General features: G+C 40.2%; 1 protein-coding gene across 14 annotated transcripts in view; it reads right to left on the bottom strand.

Moving 5' to 3' along the window:
- DLG2 (discs large MAGUK scaffold protein 2) overlaps positions 1 to 17,825 on the bottom strand; it is a 1,027,713-nt gene that overhangs the window by 900,807 nt on the left and 109,081 nt on the right. For all 14 annotated transcript variants that reach the window (XM_052812305.1, XM_052812308.1, XM_052812306.1 and 11 more), the window contains one exon: positions 5,459 to 5,601. In XM_052812305.1, coding sequence (XP_052668265.1) covers positions 5,459 to 5,601 — 143 coding nt within the window. The remainder of the gene's footprint in view (positions 1 to 5,458; positions 5,602 to 17,825) is intronic.

The following is a 17,825-nucleotide window of genomic DNA, read 5'->3' as shown; positions in this document are numbered from 1 at the left end:
GGACAATTTAAGAGCCCCAATTTCAAGAAAACACTTTCAAGTTGTGAATGCTGGTGTTATAAAGCTTGGTCCAAAGGAGTAATGAAGCTCTTTGGCAGAGCTGAAATAACAAACAAACCCTGTCTTCATGATTTCCAGCAGCAGATTGGGCACATCCCCAGTCAGCATGCTAGCTGCGGTGAATACCACGCTGAATGTTTATAAAATAAGGTAATGCTGAGTTTCCCAGCACTGAGCACTTTCTGTGCTTCTAGTCCAAACAAATTAAGATTAGACTTGCAAAACAGCTAAAGCACCCATTATACAGACTTGACCTTTTCTTACTCTTCCCTGAGCATCTGCTCCTGGCCCCTGCTAGAAGCCAGGTACCAGGCTACATGGGCAAGATAATCGGTGCTTGGTTTAAGCCAATGTGGGTGCTTTATAACTGCGACTTGAAATGACTCAGCTTAAAAGTACCCGAGATCCTCAGAAACTCCAGAGGCATATTATCTTTGTCGTGTCAGCTCTCCACAGCCACGTTCTCAAGGTAGCTACCTGGCATTTGTTTGTTCCCAAAATGAGCTTGTCTGGATTGTATCAATCGGCTCAATGCCTAAGCACTGCTTTCATCCACAAACTACACGTTCCTGGCATACCTTCCCAACCTGCTCCATGAGGTGATCTCGGAACACACTTCCACTCCCATGTGCCGCCAACCCTCCCGCTGAGCGCAGCATCCCGCATCCCCTAAATGCAGTCTGAGAGGAATGACCGTATGGCTCCTGTGACAGTGCCTTCCAAACTAGGCGTTTGGAGTGGGGTTCTTAATCTTTTCTGTTAAATCCTCCTGCTTCCAGGTTTGAATATATGTGGTGGTGACAATGGGGAGGTAGAGAAGGGTTGAGAGATAACAGGGAGAAGGGCTTTGCATCTATGACAGTTCAACACCGATGCTGGAGATGGAGGATCCCACCCTTGGGTATGCCAAAGATGACAAAATATGCTATACTTTAACACTCATCAGAGCAGTAATAATTATAAACTCTAGGCTAGAGAGTCATGTGTCAGCACTCTGTCCCAATAAATATTTAATTATTCCATATAAATTGGAAACAGCCCAAGAAGAAAAAGCAAAATAATACCTGCTGGCATAATGCATAGTGCACTCTCATGGGTGAAAAGAGAAGCAGCATCAGCTCCTCTCCGGTCAAGAAGGGAGCTGAATATAGATTTCCACATCCTTTGAAAACACCCTAACCAAATAACTTCTTCATAAGGAAAATAATATCAGCAGTGCCTTTATGCACATTGCAAGAGAAGTCTAGCTATGGTCTTATTTACAGAAAAGAGATCATGATTCTGAACCTTAATCAGGGTAAGGTATCAACATCTTAATGAGGCAGATTCTAAGGGAATGACGTCTTGCCCCATTTTTTGGAATTCATTACTTGTTAGTTTATAGGTGTGTTCTGGTTTTTGTGGACCTTAATCCTGGACAGCAAGGAATTAAAACCTGCAGTGCCCAAATCCTGAGTTAGTATATTTTCATTAACAAACAAATCTTGCAGAGTAGCTTCCAGGAAATTTTTTTGTATACATGGAGATATAGAGATATACAGAGAGATATACAGTGCCTGTGCTATCAAGACTAATTGCCTTCCACAGTGCCTCACGGCTTTTTGTTTTGGAAACTAAAATATTCCATACCTCTAACTACAGCTCCTTTGAGACCAGTCTAAGCCAACTAAATATTGTCTTTCCTAAAAGACCAGATTTTTCATTAGGACCCAGCATTTGTTGTTACATGGGCATACCAGCTAAAATGACAACGCTGCTAGTGAAGAGCAGGTCACAAAGGTCATTTTAAAATGAGTGAAAGAAAAGCAGAGAAGCTGGAAGCTCCTGTTATTATATATGATTAGTTAAACATATGTTTAAGTGCTTTTTGGAACAGGACTGAGTAAACTGTTCGCCATGTCTACTGCAAATTGAACAAAAACTAATGTGTTCTAACAGCAGTTAGAGAAACTCCAGCTTGCTGTCAGGAAAGACTTTCTATCAGTGAGGGAATATGTTACCTGGAGAAGTTGTTGACTCTCCACCGAGGGAGGTTTTAAAGAACAGATTAGACAAACATGTCAGGAAAAGTTCAAATACAGTTGATCTGCCCTAGGGCAAGAGAATGGACAACAAGATTTTTTTAGGTCTTCTTCAGAGCTATATTCTAGACTTCCTACATCACAACTAATATGTCGGACTTTTTCATTTATTACCCGATATGTCACATTCCCTGCTTGCTGTATGAATATATGAAACAAATAAGAGCCTTCACAAGTAGAACCTAGTAAATACTTTTAGTGAATACTGAACTTGCCCCCCAAACACTGTTTCATTGATTCTGAAACTATCCACCAATTTAAGTTGATTTTGTCAAGTTGGATTTACAGGAGGGAAAACAACAGGGATAGATTAACACAAAAAACCATTCATATACGTCCTTCTTTCTTTCTTATTCACTAACACCCACCCACTGAAATTATTTTGGTCTATGACATTTACATCTCTGCCAGATACATTGCCACATATATTTAGTTTCTGTACAGGGTGAAATGCAATAATAATATGATGGTAGGTAGTACTGCATTTTGCATCTGGAAACACTGATGTCATCTATGGTTCAAATGACCAACAAAGCTGTTAACGGTGGAGTAAAAAACAAGGATGTGTTTAAGTGCATAGGCCATACCAAAACATTTATTGGTTTCATGAGGACCAGGAGTTCCTTCACGGTCAATACATGAACAGCACAGAATTTAACTAGAAGCATGCAAGTAAAAAAACTGGGGAGAAAAAAGAAAAAAAAAAAGCAGTAACTGTCACTGAACCCCAACACATTTTGTGAATTCCATTGTTTGTAGCCACAGGGTGCTATGTGGGGTCATTCACACTAATAATTTGGATGCAACTGGTTCTGGCACATATGGTGAGCTAATATATTCCCCTGACTTTTCACTTGCTTTTGCAAAGGCCATTCAAAATTACTGTCTGTGAGTCTGGGAGATGTCTCTCTTCTGAGGCACCCACTGACAATGATGGGAGATTATAGGATGGGTTGTGACACTTTCATCTCTCTTAATTGATGAAGATCCAGTCCCAGTACGCTGTAAGATCTAGCAGCAGTTTATTACAAACCACTATGGTGATCACAGATGCCAGGTGAGAGAGTTTAGAGGCCAGCCATCTCTGTACGGCAAATTTGTACAGAATTGCAAACAACAATCTAAAAACTTTTCTGTTATCTAAAACTCCATACTTTCGGAAAAGCAAATACATCAATACAAAGGAGGGGTTCACAGGATACCTGGCCTGGACAGCGAAAGCTGCTTTTCTTTTTTATCAGCAATTAAGACTGGAACAAAAATACAGAAAAAGAACCAATTTATATAGAAAATAAATATATTGACAGCCAAGGAAGGTTTCAAGTGGAAGGCATGAAAGGGGGATGGCCTCTGGACTGAACGATCATAATTGGGCTTTTATTGCAGAGGAACACTGCATGGAAAAGGGGAAGGTTTTTTTCTTTCCACATTTGGGACATGTAATTGAGGATGGAAAAGGAAAGTACAAAACCATCATTTCCCATAAGGAATAGACCATGAATAAGAATTTATGTGATGTATTAGATTATCCAGTTACATTTTCATAAGGCAATTTCTGATAGAAAGCAAAGTACTGTATTGTGTTTGTACAGCAGCTGGTACATTCAGCATGCGCTAATCAGTTCTGACTCGGAACTGCTAATAGTATGTTGTGCTGTCAAAAGGGAAAAAATACAAAAGCCTACACTTCTAGTCTGTTTTCCCTGCAGTTGGACCCTTAAAACATATATAGGTATGATTTCTGAAGGGACTAAACATTTTATACACACATTAAACTGATGAAATTTATGGATAGACAGCAAATTTGAAAATGAGGGTACCCTGGCCCCTGACTGCCAGTAACCTGGCTTGAAATGGTTATTTCAGTTTCTAAGCAATAGTTTTCTATTTTTTTGCTTTAAATCAGAATGTCATTTTCATAAGATGAGCCAAGTTTGGAGTTCGCCTTATATATTTATTATTCTCAGCATAGAATTTGGAGTTTAAATTCTCCTGGACAAGACTAGCAGCATACCTCAGACAGCAATGAGCTTAAGGAAGATGGGGTTGAGGGTCAAATACTTTGATGAGGCTGGAATGAAAAGAGAGTCTGTGATCCACTGTCTTTCTCTGGTGCTTTAAGAGATAACATGCTGGAATACACTTTCACCATTTTAAAGCATATAGCTTCGTGGGGAAAAAAAAAAAAAAAAGGAGATTAGCTAGCTGTCTTTTCAAGCTGGCACTCAAATGTTAAATCATTCATGGGATATATCCTACATTAATGTTAAGACTCATTTGTTCTGATTTCACTCAAAATCAGACTGCTTGTTCCATTAATTCTGCAAGCTTCTTTTGCTAATTAATTTTTACAATAAATTTCTTCAGAGGGTTTTGTTCTAGCCACCTGCAATTCTGATTTATCTTTTTAAAGAAACACATATAAAATGTCATGTAGAACTGCAATTTGTTTCTGGGTTTTACATTTAAAAAGAGGAAAGCTCTTAAAAATAGTCATGCCTATGGGAAGTGTTTTGGAACAACTTTTAAAACTTGAAAATCTTTTCGAACCATAACAACAATGGAAATTTTTATACATTTCCCTCATCTTTGATTTTGGTCTGGAGATTTGCAGTCCACACCCACTCTATTTCTGTCTCACTGTTTAAGAACAGAGCTGTTCGTTGCTTGGTTCTGTGGGTTCTGTTTTTGTCTTTGAAGTACAAACGTGGTGGGAGGCTATTAGTTTAGATTGCTAATTTAGTTAATAATAATCTGGGGGCAGGCAGAGGCAGATTAGAGCCAGTGGTGACAAAGAAAAGTTTTGAATCCTTCCACTGGCTACAGAAGAAAAACAACGGTGTATAAACTTCTTCTATATATCTATTCCTCATACAGAGATTATTTTGGTTGATATGTCTGTGCACTTGGGCTATGGAAAAGCTCAGCCCAATGTCAGTCCCCGAAATATGAAAAGTCCTATGAAAGTTTTTACACAGGATAGAATCACTGGAGTATTAATAACCTCAGTGGTTATTAGCAAGCAGAGGAGATAAATTCTCTTTTGGGGGTAATCACAGACACCAAGTATCAGGTAAAGTACACCAAGGATGAGAAAGAGACAGTTTTTTACTTTCCCTTTGACAGATGGCAATTGAAAGGATGAAGAAGTTAGCAACATATTCAAGGTCAGTGATAACACTATACATCTTCCATATCCTCATCTAATTCCTTAATTAAGGCCATTCTTTCAATCTTATAAATCATTGCATGGCCTTTCTCAGGCTGGAGACATCTCACTTATTATACATATCTTAATTCTTAATCTGTTAAATTACCTCTTGGTTTTTCTGCAGATTTTCATGGTCTGTAGCAGATGTTGCCTTCTCCCATTTCTCTGCAACTTGATTTGCTTCTTCTATTTTTTGCTCATAGCTTTTCTGGGAATTTAGCAGTGTCACTTCATAAAACTCTTGAATATCTGTTTGTAAACAGGAATGAGTAAAAGACATTATTTGACATGTTGGCTTTTGAATTCCTGGTGGTTTTCTTTGGCCAATATATACTTACACATTAACATCATAATGATAAACACATATTACATTTCTAGCAGAAAGCACCGATATGCAAGTTTGTTTTCTAAAATGTCAATGAGATTCTTGAGGCATATTCTCATTGTAAAGAGGTCTTTACAAATAATTTCAAAGTAAAGGAATAATACTTGTAAGAAGAGATTCAAAGAACATGTTACACGCAAACTTGAACAATATAGGAAGAACAGACCCTTGTACAGGGAGAAGTCACAGATCTTTTTAACCTATAAACTAGAAATTTGCAGGTGTAAAATACCCTAAGAGAAGCTTGTTGTCAGACACCCACCCGAGGTACCTGAGCCACTCCCAGCCCTATGTGCAGGTGCATTATTTTTAAGTAAGTGGGATGCACAACTTAAAGGAAGACTTTGTGGATTCATCACTTCAACCTGTTGTCACTCAGAAGTGGCTAGTTAATGTTTGATTTCAACCAAGAGTGAGCAACAAGCCAGATCTTGATTTCTTGTTCAGGTGTGTCTATCACACTTATTTCCATGGGGTATGAAGAGATATACAAGACCCAGCAGTGAAAACACTTTCACTGAAACCTGTGCATGTAATGACCTAAGGAGAGGGGGGAAAAAAAAAAAAAAGTGTTTCCCTTCCTTGAGGCAAGAATTTTTTAGTCAGATAGTCACATTCAGGAGGTGACACATTGTCTAACAGATATTTGACTCGCCAAAGAAGAAAAAACCCATCGTATTATTTTAATTAAGAACAATGGACAGACTTTCTCCTGGATAAGAACAAAAGAAAACCATTCCAGGGAGAAAGATTGCATTTACCTGGATACCCCCTAAGACTCCAAAGGAGGGACTCTTTATAAAAACTACCATGTGGGAAGGCATGACCATTGACAGGTAGGTCTCAGGAAAGGCAGAGAAGGGGACAGAGAAACCTTTCTGGTATTAGGTGAAGAAACTGTAGGGAAAAATCAAGCTTATTGCACTCACACAGGGTCTTTCATAAACTTTTGTGACTGCGGGTTTTCTTTTCTATTTTGTGAAGAAATGTTCTGTTTGCATGTTACCTTAAATTGGATTGAATAATAGTAGCCTCAAGGTAACCAGACAATCAGAAAACATTTCTTAATGAAAGCTGTGATAAATCTGTACCTGAAAATATCAGGAGCCCAAACACCCCAAGGTGCTCCAGCACATCTAAAAATAAAGAGTATGTTCCCCAGGAAAGCTTCTTCGACCAGAAAAGAAAAATGTTCCAACATTAGCCATAGACGCTGTCTGGCAAAGAGGAAAATATTGGGGTCGTGTCTGAACTTCAGAGGCTGCCAAGGATTTTGTTATACAGGGTCAGATCCCACATCTGGGCCAGGAAGACATTGGTTCTAACTATAATAAATAACCTGCCGTGGAGGTACATCTGCGTTTTCTGTTACACACCGTCTCACACAATAGGAGACTGAACTGGATTGAGTGTGACAAGCAGAACTGAAGGAGCAGGAGGAGGCGCAGAGAGGCACACAGCAGAGGCACCCTGATTTTCTGCATCCTTCAAGGGCCAGTCAGAAGTAGTGAACTGGGTCTGAGCTCATCCTCACATTAAGTCTCTGGCCAGATCTCTAGGACCCACTCTTCCCTCTTTAGTAACAACTGAAATATTGAATTTTTCTTCTAACTTCTTTTACAACTTTCTGACTCATTACGTACTCTATTTCTCATGTACAATGGGAAAAATTAATGTTAAAATTTAAAATTCTGATTAATAACTGTGATCCATAGGAAGTAGATTCTAACTTCTAATTTATATTTCATATTGCTAAGAACATTTAATTCCACCGTTAAAACTAGGACCTATTTTTAAAATTAAAAGCTGTAGGATAGTTGCCACAAGAATGGAAGTTTCTCCTTTCTCGATGGGGGGAATTTTGTACAGTCATTTTGAAAGCTCATAGTACAATTGCAAACAGTTGTAATATATGGTTTGATGCCAGGTCAATTTGTATTGTAACTGCAAGTAAAACATATCAGGCTAATATGTAATTATCTCTAGATAAATACTTTGCAGAAATAAACTAGAAATTGCCCTCTGGCAGTGGCATTCAGCTGGCATAGCTGTCATTATCAGAGTATTAATTGGGTTGACAGTAGTCAGTCAAGGAACAGCAGAACAGGGCTTTCACTCTAACTTTAAAGACTGCCTTGCCCTAGTGTTTTCATTAAAAATAACGTGAGCCACATTTGCATGTGTATGCATGTGTGCGAAATAAATATTAAAAACTCAGTCTCTTTGTAAAGGTCCTTATCTATTCTGAGGAGGCTGTGAGTTGCTTTCGCTAGAATAACGATCACTGGTGTGCAGAGAAGAGCATTTCAGTGTACTTACGTGGTTACAGAAGAAAGCACAGAGGATTCACTTAGTTGGTTGCTTTGTTATTCCATAAGCTAAAATTGCCATTTCTATGGAACAAGGGCAGCCAGCAACTTGCAGCCAATCAAGGTTAGCAGAGAATAGGATCTGTAATTTGCTCTGAGTAAAACCTGCTCTATCGAGTTACCTCCATTACATGAGAGGTGTAATTGTACTAGGAGGGGTAAACAGCTGAATACTACTGTGGGTGGGAAAAGAGGTGTAAAGGAGGTGATGAGATCAAGCAGCTGTAGAATCAAGCTTGGAGCCAAGGTCATAAAAAGTAGTTGTGAGAACATGGTAATTGTTATGTAAAATGACCAAAATACAGTCTGTGTCCTAGCGGGGACTTACAGGAAGATAATTCAACAAAGACTAAAATCTTACACAAATGAAATCTGCACCAAGTATTTCTTGGCACTATATTCCCTCCCTTCCATGAAAAGTTCAGATTTCATTTAGAAATGCCAACATTACTATTGATGAAGTCCATGAGCACAAAACACCTCTCCAGATGAGCTGCTTGAATTTCTGTACCGTTCCAAACATTTTGTTAAGCAATGAATTCATGTTTGTTTAAAGTGTCTGTGAATCTCACTGGATTTTCAGTCCAACTGAATTGGTTCATTTACTTCTTAAGAGATTACTTACTTTCTTTAATAAACTCTACTTGCTCTTCCTTTAGCCTAGCCCAAATGTTTTGTCAGTTTTGCTGTATAAAGATGAATTGCATACAAGAAATTATATATATTCTAATATGAAGTAATCCTAAAGATACCACGATATGTTTTATTTTGGATGATTCCATCGCTGGGGAAGCAGGAAAACAAATTATCTCTACATCAGCATGGTAGAGAACGCATTGGTATCACTTTACAAATGCCCGCAGACAAGTATACCGTATGTGACCGCACCTGTGCTCTGCAGGCAAACTCCAAGGACTCCCCTTCTCCTGTCTTACAGACCTGCGCAAGAGCGAGCAGGGTCTAACTTCTATAGATATGCCAGGGAGCACTTTCCCTTACTAAAGCTGGGTCCACTTCTCAGTGTGAAGTCTTGTTTTCTTTAATACCGTTTAAAAAAAACCTATTAATTATTTAAGCTCAAATCAGAGTTGTGCTCACTCTTACCTCACTTTTTTTTTTAATAAAGAAAATTTAAATAAAAATAATTTGGACAAAGAATAAGAACTGCAGAAGCTGCAATGTCCTACTCGCATAGAAGAGTGACCTTTCTTTCAGACAGCAACTACACAGAAGGAAAAACGTGTGATCAAAGCTGAACAGGCTGCCTAAACTCTGCCATTTTCTGACATTTGAGTGGTTTGTGCTGCAGCCCTACAACCATTATTCCAGTGCAGTTTCTGTTCCAATTTATATGCATCACAATATCCATTTGCTATAGGAACACTTTACAACTCTCACAGCAAAGGGGTTAAATAATATGAAAAGGCAAAAATGTTGAATAGCCTAAACTACTTTCTGTCTTCTGTGACCATGGACTTTCACCAGCATTCTAATGAGGAAAAACAAGATAAAGCAATACAATTCCTCATTCATCTGTAAGCACTTCAGCGCCAGAAAGATAGAAGTAAATTGAAGGGAATTCAGACAAAGACAGATGATTAAAGGTCTGAGAGGACTAACTTTGGAGCAAAGATTAAAGGAAGAGAATAATGATAACACACACTTTCATACTTCCTTTCATTTCAAAGCAAAACAAACATTAAGAACCATATAGCGTCAGCTGAGAAAATTGCACAAGGCCTCAAAGAGAAGCAAACCAGCAGGATTGAAATGCCGAGGCCCACAAACGAGCACACCAGGTGTGTCCATCCCTTCGTGATCAATAACCCACTTACAGGAGCTCCAGAATCATCAGTGGATTCGGGACAACGTTACTCCATTTTAAAAAGTCCTCTTTGCAGGGAAGGGTAGATGCAGCCACAAGAGCAAATCTGGAACAATTCCCGGTGTGCGAGGAATGAGGCAGGAGCCACTTGCTCCTACAAGCTTTCTCCTCTATTCGAGATACTCACTGGTGTGATTTAAAGTCAGAAGGGAAAGGTGGTCAGCATTTACTTCTATTTATGCATGCTGGTGCCCTATCTACTACTGACCAGTCTTCAGCTGTGTAAATCAGCATAATCCAGCTGGTAGCCCCAAGGCTGGATGAAGTATGTGAGATAGCTTTGGTGTCTGTATGATTTTCACCTGTATGATTTTCACCTACACAGAGAAGCACTGGCAGGTACCAAATGCATCTCGGTACTTTCATGCACATTCAGAAATTTAGCCATCAAGGCACGTGTGTCCCAGTGCACCAAGCAGTTGGGATTACCCCAATATATCTCTTTAACACCAGCTGACCTGTAGCTGCACTTTGCATGTACCTAATTGATGCGGAGGGTTAGGAGGTGAGAATACCAAAAGATGGATTTTCCAATGTAATCAGGTGCAAAATGCAGAGAGTCCCCACTCGAGCTGGTACAGGTTTACAATGCAGCTGTACAGGGAGGATAGATTTGCAGAGTACCAAACTCAGGATTCAGAAGATGGGGCATAAAGAAAACCAGAGCGGGAGAGAACAATCTCTTGTACCTCTTTTGCATTTAAAAAAATAAGAGGAGGAAGAGGAAAGTCTGTATTCCAGTAACAAACAAGCTGATGCTAGGCTTTCTGATACCATCTATATTTTATAGAACACAAACAATTAAGCTTAAAAGGATAATCTTGTACATCGCTTAGCCTGAAGTTGTACTGCACGTGTCAGCAAATGCTGCCTCCCCAGTGACTTGACAGTACATGTGGCCACTTGTAAGAGAGCAGTGCAAACTATTCCACGCACCAAACCTCATCCAAAGTCCACTGAACTTACAGACACCTACCCACCACAGCGTGTTTTGACCTCCAGGAAGAGTGTACGCTGTGCTGACGGCTGTTCCAAAAGCTGTTACCTTCATCTGTGCTTAGCAATGAGAGAAGATTTCCTTGTGACATACATCTTGCTACATACATCTTGCTACCACCCCTCTTCACTCTATGCAGATGATGTCTTGAGACCATTTAGAAATGGCACCAATATTCTGGTGTCTGCAGTAATTGTCTGTTGCTTCTGCAGAGAGCTGTACATTTCTGCAATTAACCGTAATGTCATTAACAACGTAGAATCCCATTACCCAAGAAATGAGTTCTCTGTGCATCATACTTCTGTAGACCCAAACTGGGAATTGGAACAAATATTCTGTAGGACAAAAAGAAAAGGGTTTTTTTCCTCCTCCTTCTAGAGGTCCTTAGCAATGGAATTCATTTTTCCTGTGCTGTGCCAGTGCCCTGACTTGCTTTGCAGTATAACTCCCATCTGTTTTTCCAGGGCATTCAAGGACAGGGTGGAATGGGGGTCTAAGGCAACACACAAACACAAGCTGTTTCCTTTCCGGGAAATTTGGGGCAGTGTTTTTGTCTATGTGTAGGATAGTGTCTGATATGTACCTTTTAATGTTGTGTAACCCAGCACAAATGGCTACTGTCTGGCAGAACGCTGCGAATCAAAATAAAGAAGTCAATTGTTACAGGCTCTTGCTGCAAGTCTTTTTTTTTTTAACTAAGGGAACATTACAGCGTACGTCTAAATGGCACCATTTATATCCTGGGGAGTAGATTACGCTGGGTCAGCTTCAGCCATCTGGTCTAAATTATTAGGTAGGAGTAAGGAGGATTGTGCAGGATGTTGTTCAAGAAGAAAAACTGATTCACGCGGTAGAAGTAGCAGGGAAGTGATCAGAGATCGTACCAGCCTGCCAGTAAAGGGCTTTAAAGGCCCTGCCCATGGAAGCACTCCAAAGAGAGGTTAAATAACATACTTCACCAAATGCAACTATGTTTTGTGTTTCTTTTCAAGTAAAATGTTTCCATATTGAGTAAAATAGCCATTATAAGAGAAAATTAAAAGTAAGAGAAAAAAACCCTTAACTTGAAATTGGGTGAGTTTTCAACTAAAGCAGGACTACGGCGCAGACCCTATGTGAGAAATGGCAGATCTCCAGCTATCAAGCTGGTACATAGCTTTACAGTCATGGTGAGCTCAAACCTGCCCCCATTAGCAACCCTCAGTGCAGCAGCATTCAAAAATGCCTTTCCCATTTCAACTCTATCCCATCCTCAGGGCTCCACATATATTTGCCTTGGGTCTGCACTAATAAAGGTGGTGTGAGATTCAGCAACAAAGGAAAAGCTCAAGGCTTATTTTTTGCAGTTTGCAGAGGTAACACCAAGATATGTCAAATCAAAATGAAATTTAGGAGCCCTGTGGCAAGGTTTTCAAACATAAGCTTTTGCTGCATGAGAAACATAGATGCCAACCCAATAAGCAAGAGTTACAGCAGAAGGAGATAACAGGTTCTCTATTCCACGCAGGCAGCGAAACAGTGCAGTGCAAGCCAGGGCAGCAGTCTTCTGCCAAATGCCTACAGTTGATAAATGTTCCTAAATCTATTAAAAGCAGCATACTCCAGTAGAACATGTACCAAAGTAGGCAGCAAGAAATACGGTTTCTGTTATTAACCTGTCTTGATTCTTGAGCTTCATCAAATCCCTTTTATTTGGCCTAGATAACTTTTTGAGGTCCCTTCCAACCTGAATTATCCAATGATTCTGTTACTTTGCGCATCTACGTTGTAAGCTCTTTGAGGCACGAACGATTACTAAGCAGTTACATACCTGAGTAAAAGTATATATTTTTAGCAAAAAAGCTCTGAAACACTCTACGTGCTGTAACAAATAACTAAATGGTTAGTAATTCATGACCTTTGCAATAGCTATTTAGATGTATGAAAAAAAATATGGTTTTGAGTACTTCTGGCTTTGCTGTACAGTAGTATCATGATTGTTTTTTGTAATATACCCAAAATACAATCAGAGCTCTCCCAAACTTCTCAGCTAGGAATATCTGCCTCAAAGGCAGCTGTCCAAAATCCAGGTAGAATAAAATATTCAACACAAATTGCTGTGCACAGAGAAGACAAAATAATTCCTGCAGCCCTCTCTATGTGAGCGATGTTTATGTTAACAAGTGAAAACTAGAAACCGGTAAGTCAGACAGTAAAGTCAGTATTTAAGCCTGCTGGGTGACGATATTGAGTGTATTACTAAGTTTTGCCTATATATTCTTACCTCTTATTCATAAATAAGCATGGCAGTCTGGATTTGAGCATTTGCCATTGACAATATGTTATGGTTAACATCTATGGTTGCTAATTGTGTAAAAGTGGGCACGGTAGATTAAATTAGTAAATGCCGCACTCAGTTCTGCTCATTCTGTTTCTGAAGCTTCATCTGCAGAAGAGCAGAGCAGCAAAACCCAAATCCTGCAGCGAGGTTTCATTTTGAACATGCTAGCCAGGGCCTGCAGATCAACGCACAATCTGCGAGAGTCAGAGCAGGACCACGAGCACGCACTGGCTGCTTTGCACCTCCAGACAACCAGGCATATAATGGAACCTGTCCCAGGATTTTTTTCCGATAGCAAACTCTGTAAACAGAAAGTGCTGTTAACTTTACTAAGTGTTCAAAAGTGACAGCTAAGAAAGCACTAAGAGCCAAGGCAAGGTTTCCTGTGCTTCAGAACAGACCTTTCATAAAATGTCAGTTTCCTTTGAAAAATGATGGTTTGTATCAAGTTCTTTTCCTATAAACTTAAATGCAAACCTTCAGCTTTTTTCAGCACTGTGTATCACTCTGCATGTAGCAGTCGGAGACCTTGAAAGTTATTTACGGACAACAGTAACATACACCTTTGGGAAGAAGCTTTATTCATTGTGTGTAGAGTTGGATGCAAAGCCATTACCGGAGAGATTTTCCTTTGTTTCTGTGCAGCAGTTAACAGTTATTACTGTGCATTTCTGATCCTGTTGGAGGATCATGCAGCCCCGCTGTGGGTTACAGAAGTTATGAACAGACTTTCATCTGAATGGTTCCAGCATGCACTTAAACAACTGTAACAGAGAGTTCAATACCAGAAAACTGTTTAGTTATATCATTCATTTATTGTATGATTTTGTTGCTCAAGTGCTTGAGATATGATTTCTTTAAATAGGGATAATTAGGAAAAATTATCAAAAGTTCACTGTAAAATACAATATCAAAACTGCAGGTATATTTTCATATCTGAGGTAGCAGTAATAGAAAAAAAAATAGCTTATATAATTCCTCGCCTTTTTTTTTGTAATCTTGGAAAGGAACAAGCTGCAAAGCCAATTTCCCACAGAATATGGAGGGGAATACCATATACCAGACCAGAACCAGAAAAGGATGCATCATTCTATAATCCTTTCTAAGTCAGATTATTTTTATATAGGCTTTCCACTGCAGCTGCGCATAAATAGGTTGGAAGTAGGTAGGGTAAATGGAAGATCTAGCACGTCTTGGGACCTGTAGGCTTTCGGGTAGCTGCAGGTACGCAGCAGCCCAGCCAGATACCTCCCAGCAGCACCCAGTTTGCTGAAACTCTAAAAACCAGAAAGATTTGGCTCCCCATCTTGCCCCCTCAGGTGTTTTGCTCCAACGCACGAGGCCACACAAGCAGCTGGGGCTGTGCAGAAGGCAAAGGGGTCAAGTTATGGCATTTGACCAGATCTACAGCCCTCAGGTGCCAGCCCAGGTTGACAGCACTCACACATCACCTGTGCCAGCCGTGCCTCCGGGGACACCTGAAGCAGCCTTAGGGCAAGCACAGAAATCCTGGGGGGAGTTAGGAACAGAGTGATTAAGTCACCTCAGGATTAATCATAGCTGTTCACAGGTTCAACTCAGTGACTGTAATCCCTCCTACGCATTCCCTAAATTATTAATATTTTCTGGTGAAAGCAATTTGTTTTTAAAAAGAACTAAAGCATCATCTTCTGAACAGAAAAAGGGGAACACAGAGTGTATATATGTGTGTATATGTATGTGTTTGTATATAGATATATTTGTCACTTCTAATCAGACGTGGCCATTGCCAGAACAGAGAGATGAGTTTGTCTTTGCAGGATAGCATTCAAACACACAATAATGCACTCCCAGCATGAAGACCACCACGGCTCCAATGCAGGAATGAGGTACCAATACCTTAGCAGGAGCCTGAGAGGCTCTTTCACATCCAACAGTCTAAAATAAAGCTGATGTTGCAAAAGCCCTCAAAACTGCATGGCAAGGACACCTCTCCAGCCTACCTGACAGAGTGCCTGAGCTGCTACCCAAGGAAAGGAGAAGGCCAGGAAGGGAGTGGTTTGTCTAATGCACATCGTTCACCATTTATATCCCAAGGATCTGATCTTTTGAAAGGTACTCGCGTATTTTACTTTCCAACACTTGCAGGCACATGGCAAATTACAACTTTGCTGTTATAGCACAGCCTGATAACAAACTCAGCACAGGAACGTCTGCATCAGCCTCTTTACACTGTGAATTTCTGCCTTCCCATTTACCACGGATAGTTAACAACATCATTCCTCCTCTTGCCAACCGAATTTGAAACCCCATACCATGCAGAAGGTGTCATCACGAAGCACATACCTGCACAGGGCTAGTACTTCAGGGTATATTACATTTTTCCAACTGCTTCTAAAGGACAGACACTTATATAATTGACGCTGTTTGTGCTGTTAATAGGCTGGACACGTAGGATGTCATGATGAACTGATGTGACCTCCAAGCACAAGAAATGTCACATGCTGGTCTCATGCCTTTTTCCCAGCATTTTGCCTCTTTCAGCCCACTGAGTTTCTCACAGAATGATGTGGGAATCTCAGATACCCAGCCCTTACCTTAAGGAAATGCTGATGGGCCATACCTGAAAAATGCAGTAACGGTAAATCGGTTTATTCTTGTGTAAGGCTTCAGGGTGTGGTCCGTTAGGAACCACAAGAGCAAGAAATCCAAATCAGACACGCTTTTCCAAGGCAATGTAAGAGCATTTTTAGGAAAACCCTGTGGCAGTCTATAAGGAATTAGTAATAATTGCTTCCTGGCCTTTTTCTTCAACCTACAAAGAAGCATCTTCCTACCTAACCCCTTTTGAACATCACTTTAATATAAAGCTAAGACAAAGCATTAAAATACAGCCTTCCTTCCCAGTTCTTTCACCTTCCAGAGCGATTCTTTACCTCCTTTAATTTTTCCACTTCAAGGTCTCACCTAGGAACATGCCTCTGCATCTCTCTTACCATTTCACTGCAACCACCTCGCAGTCTCCTTTTAGTGGAGCAGTACATATCTGCTCAGCCCAAGGCCCTGCTTTTTAGCCGGGCATCACCCTCTGTACTCAACAACCAACTTTATTCTGATACCAAAGCACACAGCCCCAATTTCTCTAGCGCGTGGTACCATATGCCTGTCAGGTAATGCGAGAGGCGCTAAGCCGCAACTCTGTCCTCATTTTTGGTGAGGTGCTTTGCAAAGGCAATCATTCGCCACTACGGGGCTGCAGTCTCCGTCTTCGTCTCCCACCCGCACTCCCGGTGCAGCTGGCTGCCTGCCCATAAGCCAGGCTAAGCAAGGGCAATGAGCGCATGGAAGGACCATGTCCGTGCAGTGGGCAAACACAGAGCTTCACATGAGCTGCGGGGGACGGAGGTCGACTGTGTAAAGTTACGTGCCTGAAACTCAAGAGGGTTGCCTCTTACTGCCCAGCTATATTTAATTCTGAAGACATCGAGTATTCCAATGTTTGCACTTAAAAGAAAGCATGCAAAGGATAGACGGAGAAGGAATAAAGTTCCAAATAATTTAAAACCAACCTATCCCTTTGATATGTGCCTAAGCTGCAGAAAAAGCAAAAACACGTGTAGAAAACTGGGTTAACTATATTCCAAGTCTCACTTCAGCCGCCTCTTTCTTCCCCTTCATTTTACTAGTGGGAAGTGTAATGTAAGTGGTGAAAACAGGGAAATAAGAACTTCAGGCTGCGGATTCTATTTGCAGTTTTTCCACTGACTTGCTGTGTGACCTCAGGCAAATCAATCTCTCTGCACTTCAGCTTAACCTTCTGTAAAATTGAGATACAAATGCTTTGACTTACCCATAGGCTCACAGTGGGGTGTTACACAGCTTAATTAATTAATGTTTGTTAAACACGTTGAATGAATGTTTCTATACAAGTTTAAATTATTACGGGTTGTACTTTTATAAACTCTGGCTTATGACCCTTGAACATACTTGCCACAATGTCTAGTGCAATCCTTAAGATTGCTACTCTGATGTAACAAATTATACTTTAAATGAACCCTTCCACTAGAGTGACTGTGACTTTAGTTGTCTACACTTAACATTTACAGTCATTGCACTAATTGGTCTAACCTTGTATTGCAGGTTTCCATGAACATCAAAAGACTTCATTGGTCATGCTTGAATTTGTTTCACTTTATATTCTCATGGGTTTAGTAACAGCTAAGAGACTTCATGTAAATTCATTGACATTTGCTGGTCTCCATCGGAAGAAGAAATCTTGTATCTCTCACACAAGTCCTTGTAGGTCTAGAATCTCTTTACTGCTCTCATTATCTTCATTCTCATGTAATTGATTGGTTTATGGACTCGGTACAAGTTCTTTTAACTTCACTAATTTAGCTTTTCACTCAGTATGAACTTCTGTATTTATTCATGAATCATAGAATGGTTTAGGTTGGAAGGGACCTTTAAAGATCATCTAGTCCACCCCCGCTGCCGTGGGGAGGGACAAAAGAATTTCGCAAATTTTTTTCACCGAC

This window comes from Harpia harpyja, chromosome 17, assembly GCF_026419915.1.
Source record: "Harpia harpyja isolate bHarHar1 chromosome 17, bHarHar1 primary haplotype, whole genome shotgun sequence".
NCBI classification, from domain to species: domain Eukaryota; kingdom Metazoa; phylum Chordata; class Aves; order Accipitriformes; family Accipitridae; genus Harpia; species Harpia harpyja.
The sequence above is the reverse complement of the archived record's forward strand: the minus strand, read 5'-3'. Positions and strand labels throughout refer to the sequence as shown.